The 19,241-nt window shown below is 44.2% G+C and overlaps 2 protein-coding genes across 2 annotated transcripts; both read right to left on the bottom strand. All coding sequences in view use genetic code 11, as the record gives it.

Moving 5' to 3' along the window:
* Positions 1–630: 630 nt before the first annotated feature.
* EGR_06761 (Serine hydroxymethyltransferase) lies at positions 631–6,991 on the bottom strand (the record flags this gene model as incomplete). Its single annotated transcript, XM_024496010.1, has 8 exons — positions 631–729; positions 847–1,000; positions 2,007–2,152; positions 3,977–4,192; positions 5,186–5,368; positions 5,910–6,119; positions 6,524–6,761; positions 6,804–6,991. The coding sequence occupies 8 exons, from the start codon at positions 6,989–6,991 to the stop codon at positions 631–633; spliced, it is 1,434 nt and encodes a 477-aa protein (XP_024349550.1).
* A 394-nt stretch (positions 6,992–7,385) lies between these two features.
* On the bottom strand, positions 7,386–17,810 carry EGR_06760 (Long-chain-fatty-acid--CoA ligase 4; the record flags this gene model as incomplete). The annotated part of the gene is made up of 10 exons (XM_024496009.1): positions 7,386–7,515; positions 7,639–7,826; positions 8,835–9,178; positions 9,871–10,136; positions 11,395–11,474; positions 11,564–11,734; positions 13,674–14,026; positions 15,153–15,516; positions 17,066–17,365; positions 17,442–17,810. The coding sequence occupies 10 exons, from the start codon at positions 17,808–17,810 to the stop codon at positions 7,386–7,388; spliced, it is 2,565 nt and encodes an 854-aa protein (XP_024349549.1).
* Between the last annotated feature and the right edge of the window lie 1,431 nt (positions 17,811–19,241).

The following is a 19,241-nucleotide window of genomic DNA, read 5'->3' as shown; positions in this document are numbered from 1 at the left end:
ACATGTATTTCCCCACCACCATTTGCGTTTCTGAGAATAGTCATACCAGAAAGGAAAAAGCCCATTCTCGTTTAGATTCAACAATCGGAAAGTGGCGTAAACAAACTGCAGCCCTACCATCCTTCAGTTGGGTGGACTGATCCGAAGTGCGAAGTACCTGACGCCATTGAATCCCGTCCATGGGGGAACTGACCTCTCTTCCGTGCCACATCATCTCAGTGATTCGCGATCTTTGTGGTGTAGACAAAGGGAGAGGCCTCAAGTGTACGACAGCACCCCACGCATCATGTTGCAGCAGACGCCGCAATAAGGGTGCCGAACTTGGGCCTCGTGCCTTCACCAAGGTCCCACAATTCCATCGACAGCAACAAAACGGTGCACGTCCGCATTGGTGCTCCACCAACCTCATACTGAGGAGTTGCGGACGCAGACACCTCATAGTGCCAAAACGGCAATACAAATCGCGGAAACGAGAAGGTCCGTCTAGATCAGCACGGAACCTAATCCAGCGAAAGGGCTCTCCCAATGTGGACCACGCAACAATCGCCTTTATCCCTGGAAAATCCCGTTTTTGTAGTAGAAAACGTTTATTGGTAAAAATTTTAGGGTTTTTTATAAAATGCTTGTTAATCAGAATCCTGGCAGAGGAAAAGTTGCAGCAAATTCGGTAACCTCTCTCCTCAGGTTCCTTATCTCAGCTTGTGCCTCGGCGTTGAGACTTAGAGCAGCCTAGGAGGGAAATTGAACATCGAGGAAACATCCAGAACTTGATGCACCTCCTTTGAGAGATGGGAAAAACAATGGAAGATGCTCAAAACTTGCAGTTCTAGTGTGACTACGCCTCACCTCGAACTCCTTGATTGCCGGTGTTTTAAGACCTGCGGCAACCTTCAAGGCGATCTGCACCCCGGCGTGGATGAACTCTGCAACCCGCTCCATCTCCGCCAAGCCGAAGCCACGCGAGGTCACTGCTGGTGTGCCGATGCGAATGCCACTGGGACTGAGGCAAAATGTAAAAAAATCCTCTAAACAAGAGCTTAATTGCCGTGATCAGGAGGTGCAACTACCGCGAAGCCCTTTCAAGTGATTCAAAGTAGCCAAGGATTGATGAATGAAAAGGTTCAAGATCTGTGGCTTCGTCCAAGTGGATTTTGTGCGTCCCAGTTCGGTGAATGAACCACCTCAAACAGGGACAAGGAAACAGTCCGTTTGCCAACTCCCGCCACGTCGCCAGTATTTTAAACCTCTCCTGCCTTTCATGCCATCTTCAGTCCTCTGGCGATGCGGGCGGAACTCGATGCGCAAGCCGCATCTACTAGAAGTGGTTTCAGCTCCTGCAATCGTGGGCTTAGGACCGTTTTACAGTGAGATCTGTTGTTAAAACCAAGACAAGCGATACCGCGTTACTGGGTCGTCCACTCGGTAATGTTTGCAGCCGCATCTACAGAAAGCCACATGTTCAGGGCATCAACAAAATTTGAACAGTTGACGCTTCCCCACGTGGACGGACGGCAAGACAGCAGTAAAGTAAATCTGGGAAACTGATTAATGCGCAACTGTGAAATATGTTCGCTAGGAAACAGCATTTGAACCGAAACGATTCGCCTGATTAATTCCAAATATAAATTCATTCCATGCAAGGGGTTAGCATACAGGCCACCATAGAGACCCGCAAGACTGAATTGAAAGGTTCCCCAGTGTGATGGAAAATCATTTCGACGGCTAATGTGGAGGAATAGTCACTGAGGGTGCCAAGCATGACGCTCAAATCAACCGGAGGCAACGTGGTAGAGTGGTATTTGATCCGTTTATACGTAATATTACTCAATTTTTGTCAGTTTCCTGCGATTTTTAGTCTATACCACAACAACGAAGTCTTCGTGCCTAAGGCATCAAAAACAAAATAACTCAGGCGCTACACGAGCAGTACGAAACTGAGTCAAACAAACGAGGCGCAGACGATGTTAATGCAAAGAGGTTCTTTCAACGAGGGAAAGATGATTTACCGAAAGGCGCTTACGTCCCCAGGGACGGTGTTTTTATTCACGGTGATGCCGATTGCCTCCAGTACCGTGGAGACACGCACTCCGTCCATCTTGAGGGGTCGGAAGTCCATCAAAAAGAGGTGCGTGTCGGTGCCACCAGTTGTTATCTAAACACAGAGCAAGACAAATTTTGTGTCTTAAAACCATGAAGAAACACGTCGAGCAGTGCATCATAGAGGCATTCCCTAACGAATTTCAAAACGAAGCCTTGACTTATGCGTCCGCCGAAGTGAAAACGTGCTATGGAGTCTAGTTACTTCCAGTTGACTACTCTCTGAGATCGACCACACGGCCAAGCTTCTGCGTGCGAGGCAATATGCCTCCGGATGTGGTCAGTGTAAACGATTAGAGATAAAAAAAAACGGATCTTCGGAGGCAGGTTAAAACAAATACTCCTAGTGAGGTAGAGGGTATTTTGGTGCCACTGACAGCAGAAATGTTCATTGCCCCAGTAATAGAGTAAACCATTTAAACAGAAATCGCACTATTAATGACCACACCCGCTCGGCAATGAATAAGCGGCCACAGCCACTGCGGTCATGGAAAACATTTCAAAATTATTCCCAGTTGAGACGGCTGCACGCGGCCAATCCTACGAATAGGTCAGCACAAACGCATGAGAGTTGGAGGCGTCCTTGCTTGAAACAGCCAGTTGGAACACTCGAGACTAGCGATTGACCAGACATGAATAAACGATGAAGTGTATCACCGCTCAGGAGATGGCGAGATCCGATTAGTTCCTGATCGACGACTGGTGGTATTTATTAGACGCACGGGGATTAACCAGGGCTAAGGCGCACGGCTAACAATGCTTGCGTATAAACTGAAGACATATCCAGCCTTTGGGGTTCGACAAATTGAGCGCAACATTCCCTTGAAGTTTGCCTTCTCTACCAGTTGGACATACTAGTAGAAAAAAAAGCAGTTTTGACTCTCCTCAGGTGTTAAAGTGGGCACTTACCTGTACATCTGTTCCGAATTCACAATCTGAAGTAGCGAACGGCGTTAGTCTTGCAAATGAACTCAAATAACAGCAGTAAAGCATTTGTGCTCAAAAAACCTAAACAAGAAGAAGGTGCAATGTCGGCAGAGATCAATTAAGAGTGAAATGCTTTTCCTCTGCGATACAGGCCCCTCAATCTCTCGGCCAGCATGTCGATGAGGGTGAAGTCGCCCATATCGCACCTCATTGCAAAGCGAACATCATCCACTTGACCGACCCAAAAGGGTGGGAATCGGGCGATGCTGTACCCCATTTGTAAGACCAACGTTACGTGGCTCTTTGCATATCAGGGCGATAGCATCAAGTTGAGCGGTAGCCTACGACAGAGCATAAATTCAATTAACGGATCCGATTCCATCAAAATGCCTTCCCATGGTCGCGACCCAGTCCTTTTTTCTGATTTAGAAGGCAACGACGCACTGTACCACCTTCTTTCGTATCAGCGACTACCTACTACAGACAATTATAATCCTTCCTACGGGAATAGGCAGTGATGGAAGAAAACGAAAGGATAATTGTGCGTAACCACATTTGCAAAGTAATTAGCCATCCTCTTGACGAAATTATCATTAATCCGAGCGTGAGCGTACCCGAAAGACATTCAGTGATCATTTCTCCGGTCTCTCTAATAGTTAAACTATGAGTTCGAATACTCATTAATGAACTTATAAAAAACCTTAGAAAACAGATATTCATTCTCACACCAAGATCACACGTGAAAATAAATTAGCATGGCCTACACACCAGTTTTTAACACCCAAAATGTGACAGAATCCTGTCCTAGGATTCACATGCTTAAAGGGTAACAAATCATGGTAAACTACTAATAGAGTGTCATAGCATAGCACACCCAACCATAGACATTCACTCCTCCGAATGCTAACCTTGGCACGCTCAAGACAAATCCCAACGTGAATAGGGAGCTAACCGTGTATCCGAGATCCTGAAGCCGTGCAGCAAGGTATTTACTGTTCTCAACAACGCGGTGGATGTAGTGAGTGAATTCGGGTTGGAGGGCCTCTTGCAGCCCCACCGCGATGCCAGCGATGTTGTTGTTGTGGGGACCGCCCTGCAGACCGGGAAAAACAGCATCGTTGATACGCTGCTCAAAGTCCGTCGCCACATAGGTAGGTCCGTCACCCTCCTGTTTGAAGGAAAAACATTGAGGCATCAAGTTGGAAATTCCCTCATTTTCTCAAATTACAATCGAGACTTAGTGGAAGCTCTATCTAATTTCCATCGCAAGACACACTCCCACGATTAAATTAAACGTACCAAGGCGGCAGTGAGGGCCGTAAAAACCAGCTTTCCAATTTTTTATCTAGAACCGAATCATTGTGCTTATTAGTAATAAGTAATACATGACAAGGTTGGTACAGACGACTAACAAGCACCGGGTAAAGTGGGCAAGGTGGACCAATAGGAAGCGTATACGCAAAAATGACGTCATTTATTCGTGTTGGTGAGGTAACGGGACCTCAACTTGCTGGGAGAAAGAGCAGAGGTTCAAATGCGAGTCAATGAAGAGTAAAGAACGTGGCACTTCTGATTCAGCGAGCCTGGACCTGCCCCAAAGGTAAAGCGAGGTCAGTAAGATCGAATGATCGCGCCTGTTGAAATGAGAGGCGTTGTGTGTAACAGACGGGGTGATACATGACTCCCGTCGAACTTAGTGACACGCCGCGCTAGTTGTCAGTGCAAAACATGCCGGAGCATGAGTTAATACCATCGTACAGCCATTTATGAATGGGTTGATAAACCGAAGAGTGGGAACTTTGGCGAGCCGAATACAGAATGCTCTGGAGCACCGACCGCAGCCAATTGTGAAGAAGGGATAAGATTGGATTGGGTAACAGTCGGAGAGGCAGGTGAATCAAAAACGAAGTAAACTGGCTTTACGAACAATACTTCGATCAAAGGGTAACAGGGATAAATAAAGTACTACAACGGACATTAGTAGCCAGACCCAGTACCCTCGCCTTTAAAACAATGGGGAGTCAATCAACTAAACGATAGCCCACGATGAAGTATTGGCAAACAGCACTTTGATTACAAACACAGGCAACTAGCATGCCATCGAAATTCCATACACTCTGAGCAAAGCACCAAAATCGTTGATCAGCCATTCGCCACTCACCCCTCCGACGATAGGACCGTTTTTGGCCATCTTTTTCGGTGGTGGGGCCAGTTTGCGTCGGCGGAAGAAGATCATAGCACCACGGGCGGCGCGAAGGGTCTTGTGCGTCGTTGTGGTGACAACATCGGCATACTCGAAGGGTGAAGGATGCAGGCCGCTGGCGATGAGACCGCTTATATGCGCCTAATTACGGAAAAAGGTTTGAGTTTCTCCTTAGAAGCCATCATGATAGAGGAAATAATGCCTTGCATGTTCGCAGACAACCACACGATTGCGACAGCCAGCCACGTGGCCCTGTAGCCTAGCATCAGATTGCCATCTTGGAAAGGATATGCGACTGTGAAACTTCTATCTAGGTTGCACTAAAACAGAGTTCGATCAAGCTCAATTTGGAGGAAGAGGCTGCAAGAATATAGAAATCCCTTATAGAGTCGGCCCGAAACCGTTTCAAGGATTCGAGAATGACTGAGAAAACTGACGCAGTTTGACAGAAAATGCAGTGAATTCTTAAAGTCCACTCACATCTGACCATCAAAAGCCACACTCATAATCAAGGAAGCTAACCAGGTTACGGAAGAGATGATTAAACGCATTCAAGGGCAACAATCACCACCACCACTTTCATACGCCACTACACCGTCGAACAATGTAAAATGGTTGGGATGTCGTGGAGCTTTGCCTCGAAATAAGAATTAGACTTGCAAAAAAAATTTCGGAAGCCTACCATATCGACCATCATCAGTGCGCCCACAGAGTCAGCGATTTGGCGAAATCGAGCGTAGTCCAGTTGACGCGGGTAGGCACTACCACCAACGACAATAAGGCGAGGTCGGAAGAGCTTTGCACTGACCGCCAACGTTTCGAAGTCGACCAGGCCCGTGCTAGGGTCCACGCAATAGGGCATCGACTCAAAGAACATCGAGGAGACCGAGACCTCGAGGAGCAGAAATAAGAACATTAGAAATGAAATAAACAAGGCCTGATCTTTACAACAAAGAGGGAAGAAAGAGATACTTTGGTGCATGGAAGGGACCTACCCTAGTAGCCAGGTTGGTATCGACATGAATAACAAACGTTGGAGCAGCAGAAGCACCGATAGTTAGGTGAAGAATGAGCGGCAAATACACACATGAATGAGGACCACACAAATGTGAACCTCTGTCCACTTTTGGTCAAAAACAATCACATGAACTCATGAATATCCAACTATATTTGGTTTGCAAATGTAGGAGAAAAACAATGAGTAGAGTACTCATGATGGCTAGAATTTGTGAAGCAAGTAGTCGAAAAACCTATTGATGTGATTTATAAGAAAATAAGTAGTTATAATCAACACACCTTTTTTCCACTTGGGGTGAAGAAACCATGAGTGAGATGACCACCATCGGGAAGATTTAAACCCATTATGCGTCCCTGAGGTCCGACTAATCCTATATAGACTGCAGTATTTGCTGGAGACCCGCTGTAGGGTTGAACATTCACACCCCAGTCTTCAGGAGACAATTTGAACAACTTTAGAGCTCTTTTAATACATAGCGACTCCATCGCGTCAACAACATCAACCCCACCGTAGTACCTGCAAAGATACTGTCAAAGGTTCAAAAGCAAAAATACCAACCTTGCACCAACTAATCCTTCCGAATACTTATTATGAAAAGCTGAAGAAAGCGCACACAAAACGGCCTTGCTGACAAAGTTCTCAGAAGCAATTAATTCAATGCAGTTGCGCTGGCGCAGCTCTTCTTCCTTACAAAGCTGAAAAATCTCGGGGTCGACTGATTCCAAACCCAACTCAACAGAATCCATAGTTGAAAACAACGGGAGCAGAAAGTGAGCGGTTCACCCCAACTGACTTAAAATCGATTCGATAAAACAAATTTAAACAGGTTGCTCTAGATTCACTTAAAATCTGGAAGGTATGAAATCTTTGGTGAGATTAATGGCGACGACGTTTCTTCGCTAAGGTTTCCTACCCACTATTTCCACAGTTTTGGCTTAAAGATGCCAGTGGTTCCAAATTGCCAAATTAATTCATCTATGCACAACGGCCTGGAAGGTTTTGCCTAAACTAACTAACCTTTTCTGTGCCAACTTCAGGCAGCTGCAACACTAAACATAACGACACCAACCATAATACCTAGTCACGAGCCATGCTCAATGAGTAATTACATAGCCCCACCAAGAACCACATACACGCCCACTACGTCCTCCCGCCAGCGCCATACTGACGGACACAACATCGGCAGAGTAAGCCCAACCAGGACGGACTGAGACCGCACCCAGAACCGAACGCCGGATTGTCAACTAGGAGGAGGACTAAAAACCCGATTCTGATTTGGAAAAAGTAGGAATTACACCAAGGGCCAATAAACATGAATGGGAGGAGACAAACGATGGAGGGAATGCATCAAAATTCCAGTTTAAATAAAGCACGGAGTGTTTAGTCAGCATACATTCTCTTAATATCCTCCTCGAACTTCTTCTTGATATTAAAACGTTTGATCTTCAAGGCGTCCGTCACTAAGCCCGACTCTGGCGTCCAAGGATTAGGATCCAAAACCACCTTCAGTGGAATCTCGAAAGAAGCGAGCCGTTTTGCTGCACCCACCCGCCGAACATCTTCGGTTACTCGTTCAATCACCTGCAAACGTGGGGACACACAAAAAACACGTGAATGCGTTATAAATCAAATGGTCATTTGTATATTAGATAACGTCGAAACATAAGGTACTTCGAACCGAGTTACCCGACGAGTAAGAAGTTAACCTTACTTCTATTTACTGTAGAATGGCAAAACTATTGTGTGTGTACGTGACCTCAAAGGCATTGTTTAACTATCTTGGGAGCTAGATAATGTAAATGATAAACTTTTTAAACTGTTCAGGGTCCACACATCGCACGAGACGCCAATTTTACAGTAAATCATTTTCAAACATTTGCTTTAAGTGGAGCATTAACAGTGGCTGATAGTGAACACGGCAAAGCCTTTGAGGCGAAGTCCCAGCCCCAAAGGAGGTTCGAAGCACAGCTATTTGCCTAAGATCGTGCATTGGCAACAAATAACCTCCTAAAGTACGGGTTTTAATCACACAGTTTTCGTAAATCTGGGTGTCACGTTGACAGTTCCAAAACGACATTCACATAAACAAACACATATACATATATCTATACATATCCACGTAAACACGGTTAAACAGGGCCCAATGTAAACACAACGGGACTTCGTCTTAGGATAAAATTAAAAGCCAGCAACAGAAACGCCCATTTAAGGGGAACGCGGTCCATAGGGCTGGGGAGATTACAAGCGTAGACTTTTTATCCCCCTATCACACATTTCTCACACCCCAAACAACTCCCAATGGGTATGAATGGTCAAGAGAAAACTGTTGACAAAAGGATATCCGCAACAAAAACGTGTTGGGAAAGGCAAGTCCTGTACTGTTTTCATAATGCATTTTAAAGGGGATGGAAACTACCTCGAATCTCAAAAGCTACTACATGTACCTCGTTTAGGGGTTCGGTGTCTCTACTACGACTTTATTATAGCGGATGGAACTATCCACATCTCCATCTAGACAATTCTAGCGCAGAAGATGGGCTTAGAAACCTCTTCAAGGCAAAATGATGTTAAGAGAGGGACTTCGAGTACCTGAGGGTGATGGCAAAGGAAGGCATGTTCAGCCAACGATCGAGCTGTCGGTTCCTCCGCCTTGTCCGGCGGTAAACTAGCGATCGCAGCCTCGGCAGCTGCGTCAAGGAGGCCCAACTCGTCCCCCAATTTGCGTAACGTGGTGAGTTTAGGATAGATGAAACAGATTGTGTAGTTCTCCCGTGGGTCCGCATACACACAGACGTTCTCCACGTAGACTGACTGGCCTAACGCCAGCTCCACCTTCACCAACGACACGTACTCCCCTCCCTGAAGCTTCACCAGGTCCTTCTTGCGATCGATGATGGAGAAGCTGCCGTCCTGGTGGATCATCCCAATGTCACCTGGAAAGTACAACAGACCGTTTTCTCTCTTGAAGCTGGAAAACAGTGATAAACAAGTAGTAGGAAAAATTGACAACCAAAATGAAATCCCTAGAAAGAGTGAACGGAGACACGGATGGCACGGTAGAACGTTTCAGTGCCTTCATGATTGACTCCTTTAGCCTATCTTTACACTTCTACCACAGCGCATCCCTCAGAGGTAACTCGGGCGCTCCTCCAAAATCGCCTCACAAAATGACACCAAAACAAGTACCAAAAGTGGGGATGACGGAGGAGATAGCAGATTAGGCATCAAGGTAGATATCTCACTTAAATACCGACGTAAATAAAGGTGTAGGGAGATCCAACACGCCTTCAACCTTCCAACAATAACCTAAACAAATTACTATCAGCTGCCACTTTTGATTCCTCGTGATTCTAACTGTAGCTGAATAATCACCTTCCAGCTGTAGTTTACTTTTGTAGAGAAGAAACATAGAAAAAAGTGGTTTTTATACTTTACAATTCGCAGCAACAATTCTTAAAGTAAACTACAAAGTCACTGATCCACTAGGCAGAAGTGATCAAATGTCACTTGCAAATACGGCTAATCACTAATATCCACTCCTCCTGCCAAAATAAATACGCAAACTCGGATATCCTTACAATGTCTTCCTCATAAAAGAAGTGGTAAATCCGAAAAGAGGACCTACCAGTACAGAACCAGCGGAGACCATTTTTGTCGGTGAAGAAGGCCTCAGCAGTAGCTTCAGGGTTCTTGTAGTAACCACGAGTAATACTACCACCAGCGATAAGGATCTCACCGCGGGGAAAGGGCTTATCATAGGGCGAGTAACCACCCTCCTTCCAGGCACGCAGACGTATTTGAACGCTTGGAATGGGCGCGCCCACGTGGTGTCCTCGCAGGTCGCCGCATTCCATCAGGGTGGCAGCTGCACACGTCTCTGTCAGACCGTATCTGGCAAAGGCAACATCACATTTGGTTCATCACTTCCCCATCGAATTTGAAGGCCTTTTGGAGGGATTGTGGAGTGCTAGTCTCCTTAATGAGCAACTTAAGCATATTTTCCCAAGAAAAGAAACACAAAGCAAAACAAATAAATCACCTCTATACAGTTATTTAAGAAACTCTAAACTCCTTGTAAAAATAAACACTGGCTAAAACTAACCGGAGGAAGTGAATCAACATTGAACAACATATCTTCGGCCTACAAAGTTTTCCTTTGGTATAGCTGACACAAGATGATGGCCTTTACAGGGGATTGGAGACACTCTAAGACTTGTTATTACGGCTTTTGAAAATTTCAGTGTCACCATAGGGTGAGATGGTGGCATGACCTACACGTTGGAGGTTTGAACATGTGCCAGGGGCAAAAATTATTCACTCACAAAACAAGCGGTTGCATTGAAAAGGCAGCTTGAGAAATAGGAGCCTTAGAATTTAACCGAAATATATGTACCAGTCATCAAGCAGTCCATAGCAAGAGGCAGTGAACGTGAAGGAAAAGGAAGCAGCGTTACCTCCTCCGGAAGGGCTCACTAATAAGACAACAAAGGATTCTCTAGGAGATCAAGAGTTCACTGAAAAAATACGAATTTATTAAGAAAGTTTTCTACAGGATAGCGCATTTGCCTCAGGCATGGAATGCTAATGCAGAAAACGACACAGAGAAACAGATTAACAAAACAACGGACACTGCCTCAAAAACGCGGAACAAAGACACTTACACTGAAACAGCAATTAATGGAACGTGGTTATACAGGCATGCAAAATGCTAAAGTGGATGAGGTAGGCAGGATGAGACAGAGCACACTGGTCCCAAACATGAGAGAAGCAAAACTGTCACAAGGCCTTGTGAAGTAGTCATCGTCGCCCTTAATTGGTGCGATTGGCAGGACTTTTAAAGCTGCCAGTTGGGAATGTGATGCAAGAAAGTGTGTAATTGGTAAACTCTTCGAGAAAAAATCTAATGTAACTTAATTTACGTTATCTGAGGCAACGAAAGATGCGAAATGAGTGATGCGAAGAGGATGGTGAAAACTCATTCATTTTATCGGTTGTCAGGTTCATTGACCAACTTTCGTATTGTCCTCCGCTTCAACAAATGATTGAGAAAGGAGATTAGGCAATCACGGATTGAAGTAAATGATAAAGATTCTTCATGTTTGCCATTCATTAAGTCCAGGGATGGAAACCTGCTTTTTTTGTGGCCCACTCAACCTTATAAATCGGAAAGTGCCATGTAAAGTCACAACAGTATGACAATGCAAAGAGATGGAAGGGGATACAAAATCGCTGAAGCAATAAAAAAAATAAGGTAAGTGCTGATGAAGTAAGTTTTGCACGTCTAGCACTTACCCCTGCATAATGGGGGCAAAACAGACGTTTGTGAAAAGATGCGATTCCTCCGAAAGTGGGGCACCGCCAGAAACGAGTAAACGCAGACGACCACCGACGAGAGCGCGCACCTTGCGGAAGATGAGGAGGTTAACCAAGAAGCTCGGGAAGCCCGTGTGCAAACGTCGGCACTTGTAGTCGTAGGCGAAGTGGAAAATCTGTACCAAAAAAGAACGAAATGGGGGTATTTGAAGTAGACAAGATTGTCCGGACTCGAGTAGCATAACAATCCGAGAAGTAAATCGCCCTGGAAACCATCTAGCATCAGATTAATGTTAGCCGGTGCCACAAAAAATGCGTTTGCATTTGAAAGAAGTACCATTGAGCTCTACAGTGCCCCCAGGCAAATGAGGAAAAATAAGACAGGCTTCATCTGAGTGGAGTTTCCTGTGTCACACAACAACCTCAGTAGAGCGTTAGAACAATAGCGTTAACGATTTGGATGTGCCTGATGCACAGAAGCTCAAATAGTCGCTGTAAATTTAAGTGGTAACTTTTCGACTTACCATACACTTGAACAAAGGACGGTTCCAGTTCAACTTTAGAATAGCAACATTTCAAATAGAGAACTGTGGGAAAGGTTGAATTCAGGGAAACGGAAGTAACCCCCACTTTTACTTATCTAAAGAAAGCTCCATTTGTCTTTCAGAAGTGTGGTAATGTAAGAAATTCCTTTCAAAAGTTTAGAAAGAATAAAATTCAATGCCAGTGAAGATAGGAGTAAACATACTGAATGCCTCAAATAGGTAACAATTTTAGAAAAGATTCAACAATATCGTCTTTAGGGAAGGTAAAGGAACAGGTAATCACCAGAATCTATAAAAATGAGGTGACATTTTGACTTAGCTTATTGATCGCCCCTAGATACCCTAGTTGAAAGGAAAAGGAGCGACGATGACAAAGAAGAATCCAAAGTTAAACGTTTTCAACTGCCTGAATTGACATTTCGCAAAGCAATTTATTTTATGCAGCCAAGCCTAAAAACACATACATACATACACACACATACATACACACACACGCACACATACATACATACACACACATACATACACACACACACACGCACACACACACTTTCAACCCAATTAGTCAGCCGACAAAGTGGGGATGGCAAGGTCATCAGACCAGACCAGTACCGCGCCTAGTGAGGTCCACGTTACTAGTTGGAGTGTGGACTCTTGCCTTTTTTTTCCCAACCTCCATGGGCTTTCACCCGCCTCGCCTGAATGATGCCACTTCAACGCTCGCTAGAAGTTCCGGGCTGTACTTTGCACCTTGACGGGAGGAATTGCAACCACTTTTGAGTTTGTGCAATTGAAACCAATACAACACATAGTACGAAAAGATTTGTAAAAAGTGAAAGACAGCCATAGCCAACCTCCATAAGACTTCAGTAAACGGGTTCCCTTGACCTCATCATCTCGCGTTGGCCAGTATTAGGAGCAAAAGCACATCCAACCGGATGTTCTTTTGATCAAATGTAAGCAACTGCGGTCATCAATAACGATCTTTTTTAATAAGGCATGCCATGGCCTTATCTTGACCTTCGCAAATTTGTCAAGCCTGAGGGCTAATACATCTCTGACACTTTCCGTTGACTTTTCATGCTTCTTTTATTCACTTATCGCCAACGTGAATCGTCACACTACTCTAACCAACGACTTTAGTTAGTGAACATCCTCTTTTGAATGAATTTACTTTGAAAGCAACTCTTGAGAGATTAGGTGAAGAGAACAGTAGAGATATGAGAAGATTCTTCTCATTCAAGCAGGAGGTTTTGACTTTCAAGGTTAAAATGAATAACCAAAAAAGAAACCAGGTCTCCAACTAAACTAAGAGCATTGATGACCTAATCCACCCAGCACCGAGCCTCTCAACAGGAAGAGGCTGGCAGGACTCACAACATCGGAACAAGGGTCTACGAAAGCGCAGGGGAACGATACTTGTTTCAGTGTAATTCAACTAAATGGGCTCTTCGGCCCCCTTAATACCGGCTCGCAAACTTGAACTTGTGACAAAGCTATACCCGGGCGTCGTGTCCTATAAAGTATTAATTGGGAGCTCAGGCGATAAAATCAGGTGCGTTTAGCTTACAGCTTCCATAAGAGGGCCGCCTTCTTTGACCTTCTCCCACACCGACTTTGCAATGCGATCCAGGACGACGGGCACGGTGGCTAGAAGGGTGGGCTTGAGCACGTTAATGTCGCCATGGCAGGCGCCTTTCTTGATGCGCGTGGAGGTGTCCATGAGGGTCTGGGGGTTGGAAAAGCCAATGGGGATACTCATGATAAGGATGCACAGTTCGCAGGTGAGTTCCAGCACGTGGGCCAGCGGAAGATAGCCAATGTAGAGGTCTGACTCGGGGTTCAACTTCGGCATGCGGCGGAAAAGACCCGCAATGGTGCAGATGATGTTGTCGTGCACTATTTCCACTCCTTTTGGGGTTCCTGCAAACAAAACACATAACATTCCGGTAAAAGCAGTCTCCATTCTCACCTACTTTGTGGTAAAAAAGAAATAATATTGGCTTGAAAAACGCTACCTTTGGAGCTGAGGTAACCATCGACGCACTATCACCTCTACCGGTTTTCGGTTTTTAGCTGGCCAGATGCAACAAAAATAAACTACTTAAGATAAACCGAGTTTATGGTTATGCTAGAAATGAATTTCAGAGCCTTGCTTGACCTACACGCAACAAATGCTTGTCCTGGGGTAAAGTACAGACACGTTTCAGGAATGAATTACCAACTGGAGCGATAGCAAGCCGTGAAATGAGATTCAATTAACTAAACGAGGCTTTTACAAAGCATGAATTTTTGTTAACCAATTTGAAAGCCCATGAAACACAAGTCAAGTTAGACTGATTCCAAATTCAAGAGACAACGAGTGTCACATTTTCAGGTGAGAGCCTAGTCAATGACTTTGAAAAATGAACCGATTTTATCCTATTTTCTTACATGAAAACAGCCCAATAACACTAATAACAACTATTAATCACCTTTATGGTATGCACGAACAAATTCTACCCGGTAACTACGCACAAGCGATCATCTTTGCAAGGTGACGTTTACACGTTAGGCAATGCGACACCCAGACTTGAAATGCCCAATCCTACTACTTCAATGTCCATCTTGTCACGAAGTGATAGGACTGTGCATTCACATAACTCCCCCCCTTTACCTTACCATTTATTTGAGGTTCAATGCCATTTTCAATAACTCCAGAGTGACTTTTCGTACATTTTCTTTTAGCACATCATTATCTACCAAGATTTTCCGCCTCAACTTTAAACCCACTGGCCAACAAATCAATCATGCGCGATCCAAGCGCCTCGTTCGTTGACATCCCAGGTTTGACGAGAGTTATCTACGCTACTACCAAAAAGGGAAGTATCACGTGATCTCACAAAAGCAGTAAGCCTCCATAAGTTTGCTCGACCTCAAAGTAACGCCACCCCAAAACAAAACCAGAGGTGCACTGTCCGACGTAAACAACTATAGAAGAGAAGGCTACTAATCAGACAAGCATACACGAAGCGCGATCAAAGGGGCGTTATCGATGTTGGAGACATACCAGTGGATCCGCTGGTGTACATAATAACGGCTAAATCGTTGGGTTTGGGGCGCTCCTCAGCCGGTGGTTGCCAGTTGATCAAAAGCTCGGTGTCAGTGGCAAGTTCCTCACGGATGATGGCCCTGCCTTGTTCCTCCAGCTCGAGTATATCGTAGAGCTTGACGCCCTCAGGCAGAGCCTTTCGGGCTGTCTCGACGGAGAGACGCGCTGTGTCGTTGAATCGCCCCAAGTCCTCAACAGCCCTACCACTGTGCTTTTGGATAACCCCATTGGAGAAGAAGATAACGTACTTCACGAGAGGGCAGCGTGGCAACAAGTTCACCACCTTGGAGAGCAGTTCGTCGCTGGTGAAAACCACGAAGGCCTAGAGTAAAAGAATGCTAAACATTGGTAAGCTTAAACAATTATTCAGATCTATTTAGACCTAGGTCTAAATTTCCGGGTAACAGGCATTCTCCCTTGATTGGTATCAGATTCTTGGTTGTTACCAAGATTTCAAGCACTTCGCGTTCACCGAGTGTGGAAAGCTTCGACGAATGGAAGCATTCGGCACAATTTTACCCATCATTAAAAACTACCAAGACTTCATAGAACCACGCCAACCTACTTAAGCGAGGGGATATTTTTCTGACTAGTATGACAAGACGTTAAACGAACGATTTCTAAGATTAAGCAAGCAGGCCAGACCCTGGAACCCCTTGAGATAACGCTCGCATAAACAGCAAATAAGCTACTAACAGAGTTCGTGCCTATAAACTACGCAACAATTCTGAGTAGATGAAGAAGTATTTGATTGAGCTCAAGCAACTGAATGTCTCATTCACATTTTTTACTAAGTGCGTACGTCCCATTGATTGAAAACAAAAAAAAACTACCTTACAACTCATAAAAGAATGTCTTACATCTAGTGACGGAAAAAAAGCCCATAACTTAACTGCATTCGCTTTCAGAATCTGGTTATATATCGGTCTTAAAATGTCCATTTCCACTAAAAACTCGGCTCCAGTAAAATCTTAGGAATCACGAACGAAAGATGAAAAGTGGGTAAAAACACGACAATTAATCCTCCCCGCCGACTCCGATGTGGTAACACTCGCCAGGATTGGAGTAAACGCATGCAAATTGCTACTTATTACCATTTTCTATATGAGAGCAGCTTTCAAGCCTCCATTCTATGTTTACAAACTTGCTAAAATCTTCAATTCTGATGCCGATAGTGCGTAAATAATAAACTCTACCTCATTTTGACTAAACTGTTGACAAGACATATACTGAATTATAGACGTTAGAAAGACGACAAGTGCCATGCTGTACTTTGCAGCCAGCCTTGCTTCAAAGTAATGACCTTAAGATGCTTTGGTTAACGAATTCCACCGAAAAAAGTAATTTGGTGATAGGCGGCAGAATGTTGCAGGTGAAATTTGTTCAGCGAAGTAGCACCTCGGACTAGAAAAAAACGAGTATCAATGAAAACGACCGTGACAGTTATGAACTCACCTAGACCCCCAAAATATCAGTTTTGAATTAACAAAACCAAATGTTGCGTTTTTTAAAGTGAACCATGAAAAACAAACGCAGGTACTATGTTTAATTTTCATAATCATTCGGAAGCCCTTTGATACTTAAGGCAAAATTGATAATGTGAATGATTTTGAAGTCAAACTAAACAACGACAGGGAACAATTAACAAGAAAAGCAACCTAGGAACATGAGAAACCTGCAAAAAATTCAGCCATTCACAAATGGATTTCAGACTTGAAAAGTAGTCATACCACAGTCATTAGATTACTTGATTATGGGGAAATGTAAGCAATCCTGAATTTAATATACTTTTTAAGGGCAGGTCAGCCACTCAACCATCAACGCCCAAAACACGGCCAAATAAGCGAGAGCGATTCCTCAGCCAGTCTCACCTCAGTCTGCTCAAGCCCATGGACAATAGCGTCGTCACCAAGACTGGCATAGAGAGTGGCAATCGGTCTGTTGATGCGCCAACTCGCCTCCGCCGCGTAGAGCCACTCGGCACGCGTTTCAGAAAAGAGGACCAGGGGAGTGGGAGAATCTCCATCACCCTTTCTGTTCTTCTCAAGGGGGCCCAAAAGATTTCGCAAACCAGCCGCAAGAGCTGAAACACGACTCTCTGCCTCCACATACGTCTCCCATATATACTCACCCATGGTCAGTTTTACCATTTTCTTGCCATTTGGGAGGACCTGAGAAAAAGAATATCGACAATGCAATCACGATCTTATGCTTTGAGTCCCTACAGAGAGCAAGAGAAAAGACAACCTCATAATCAGTTTGCAAGATTTGTCTAGTGCCAAGGGCAGATTTATTCGGCCACAACTTGATTGTACGAAGCCAAAGATCAGCAAGAGTAGAACATCCGGGTAGCGCAACAGTAGCTAGGTTGTCAATGTACTCAACAGCACGCCAAGGTGAACCAGGATCATCCTGAATAACTGGCAGGCTCAGAGTGCGCGACTCTTCAGCGGCGAACTTTTTAAAGTAGGTCTGCTCGTCTTCGGGGAAAGGCATGAAGTAGCCAGTTTCGCTAAACATGTAATAGATTGGTAGCGTCAGGTATTCATACGCGTATACCATGAGCTTGATGAATACCATCGCTACGGTAACGTAGATATCGGATATCCACGACATTGCTGAACACCGGCGGATAGCTACCGCCACCACAACTCGTCACAGTGTGTTTGCAGCGGGCGCCTTGACAGAGTAGCTCAACCAAACATAATGTCTGTAAAAATATATGAAATCGTAAATTCCAGGTTTAATTCACCTTAATAGACTAAAAATTAATAAAGGCGTTCAAATTTTTGCAAAACGTTTGGGCAGGACTGAAGGATTTTGTAGACTAAAGTGAGAAGAGCAGTGATTATTTGCACGTTTACGCATTGTTTTTCAAAAATAGCTTATTTCTCAAAAACTTTTGCTTCACTTAAAAGCCAGTTTAATGCATGTGATTGCTAATTTTTTTGAAGCTATTTCCTGTGGAATACAAGCCCATGCCTCACAACGGAATGACAACAAATGAATGCAGACATACCCACATGTTGTAAACGGAATTAAACAAATTGCGAATTCGTTACTCAGTCCCTCTCTTCCTTCCGGCGTTTTTTCGTTCCCGTTCACGTAATCAGCTCCTTTACACAGGTGCCATAAATAGCTCCATAACGAATTTAATAAAATGGTTCAAGTCTGGTGTACATCACAGGAACCGAGGCTGTGTTAGCTGTTAAAGTAAGACAGTGCTTTAACTTATCTTTTGAGATTCTTTATGGTATCATCCATTCCTAGCAGACGTCTAATTTTTTACGTTATGCTATGGTTGCCGGCCATAAAAATCGGAATATTTATGGTCTTGGATTGAGTTGGATTTTCTGCTGCCACAATGTAGCATCCTAGGTTTTTTCCTATCTCCTTGGGTTTTTAGTTAATGTCATTTTTAGTTGTGGTTTAAAGTACGCAGCCAACACTTTAATCACAGTTTGTTTTTAAGCTACTTGGAAACTATTTTGAGCCATGTAATTAGTCTTCTATATTTTTGTAGAACTTGAATTTTATAGTACTATGGGTCATTACATACCACGACTTGGGGAACTACTGTGATACAGTAATTGTTAAATTTTTGGTTTTGGTAAAGAATCACTTCTGATTGCTATTATACCACACCAAGTGTGATGCCCTTCGAGCCATTCCAATAGCAAAATTACCCTCTACTCAGCATTATGGCTACGTCTGTCTTCAAAAAAGTCTCAGAGTGCAACACTATGGTAGTACTCTGATGTAATGTGGAGAAAAATGTATCACTATCTTGAAGAAGTGCTGGAAGGCCAATGGCATGGGTCGAATTCCATGCCGTATCGTAGAGCTACAAACTACAGCATTTTAACCAGTCATGCAGTTAGATACGCAATGAAGCTAACTACTAGACAATAATTGTAATACTTATGTTGTTTTAATGTACCTTTCAGGGAGGAGGCAAGCAGAAAATTTGAATCTCGTGGTCGGATCGTCCTCCCCCGTACCTAGTGACTGCAGCTCCCCTCCTTCTTGAACACTGTATTTTCCCTC

Source organism: Echinococcus granulosus, assembly GCF_000524195.1.
Source record: "Echinococcus granulosus chromosome Unknown EG_S00063, whole genome shotgun sequence".
NCBI classification, from domain to species: Eukaryota; Metazoa; Platyhelminthes; class Cestoda; order Cyclophyllidea; family Taeniidae; genus Echinococcus; species Echinococcus granulosus.
The sequence above is the reverse complement of the archived record's forward strand: the minus strand, read 5'-3'. Positions and strand labels throughout refer to the sequence as shown.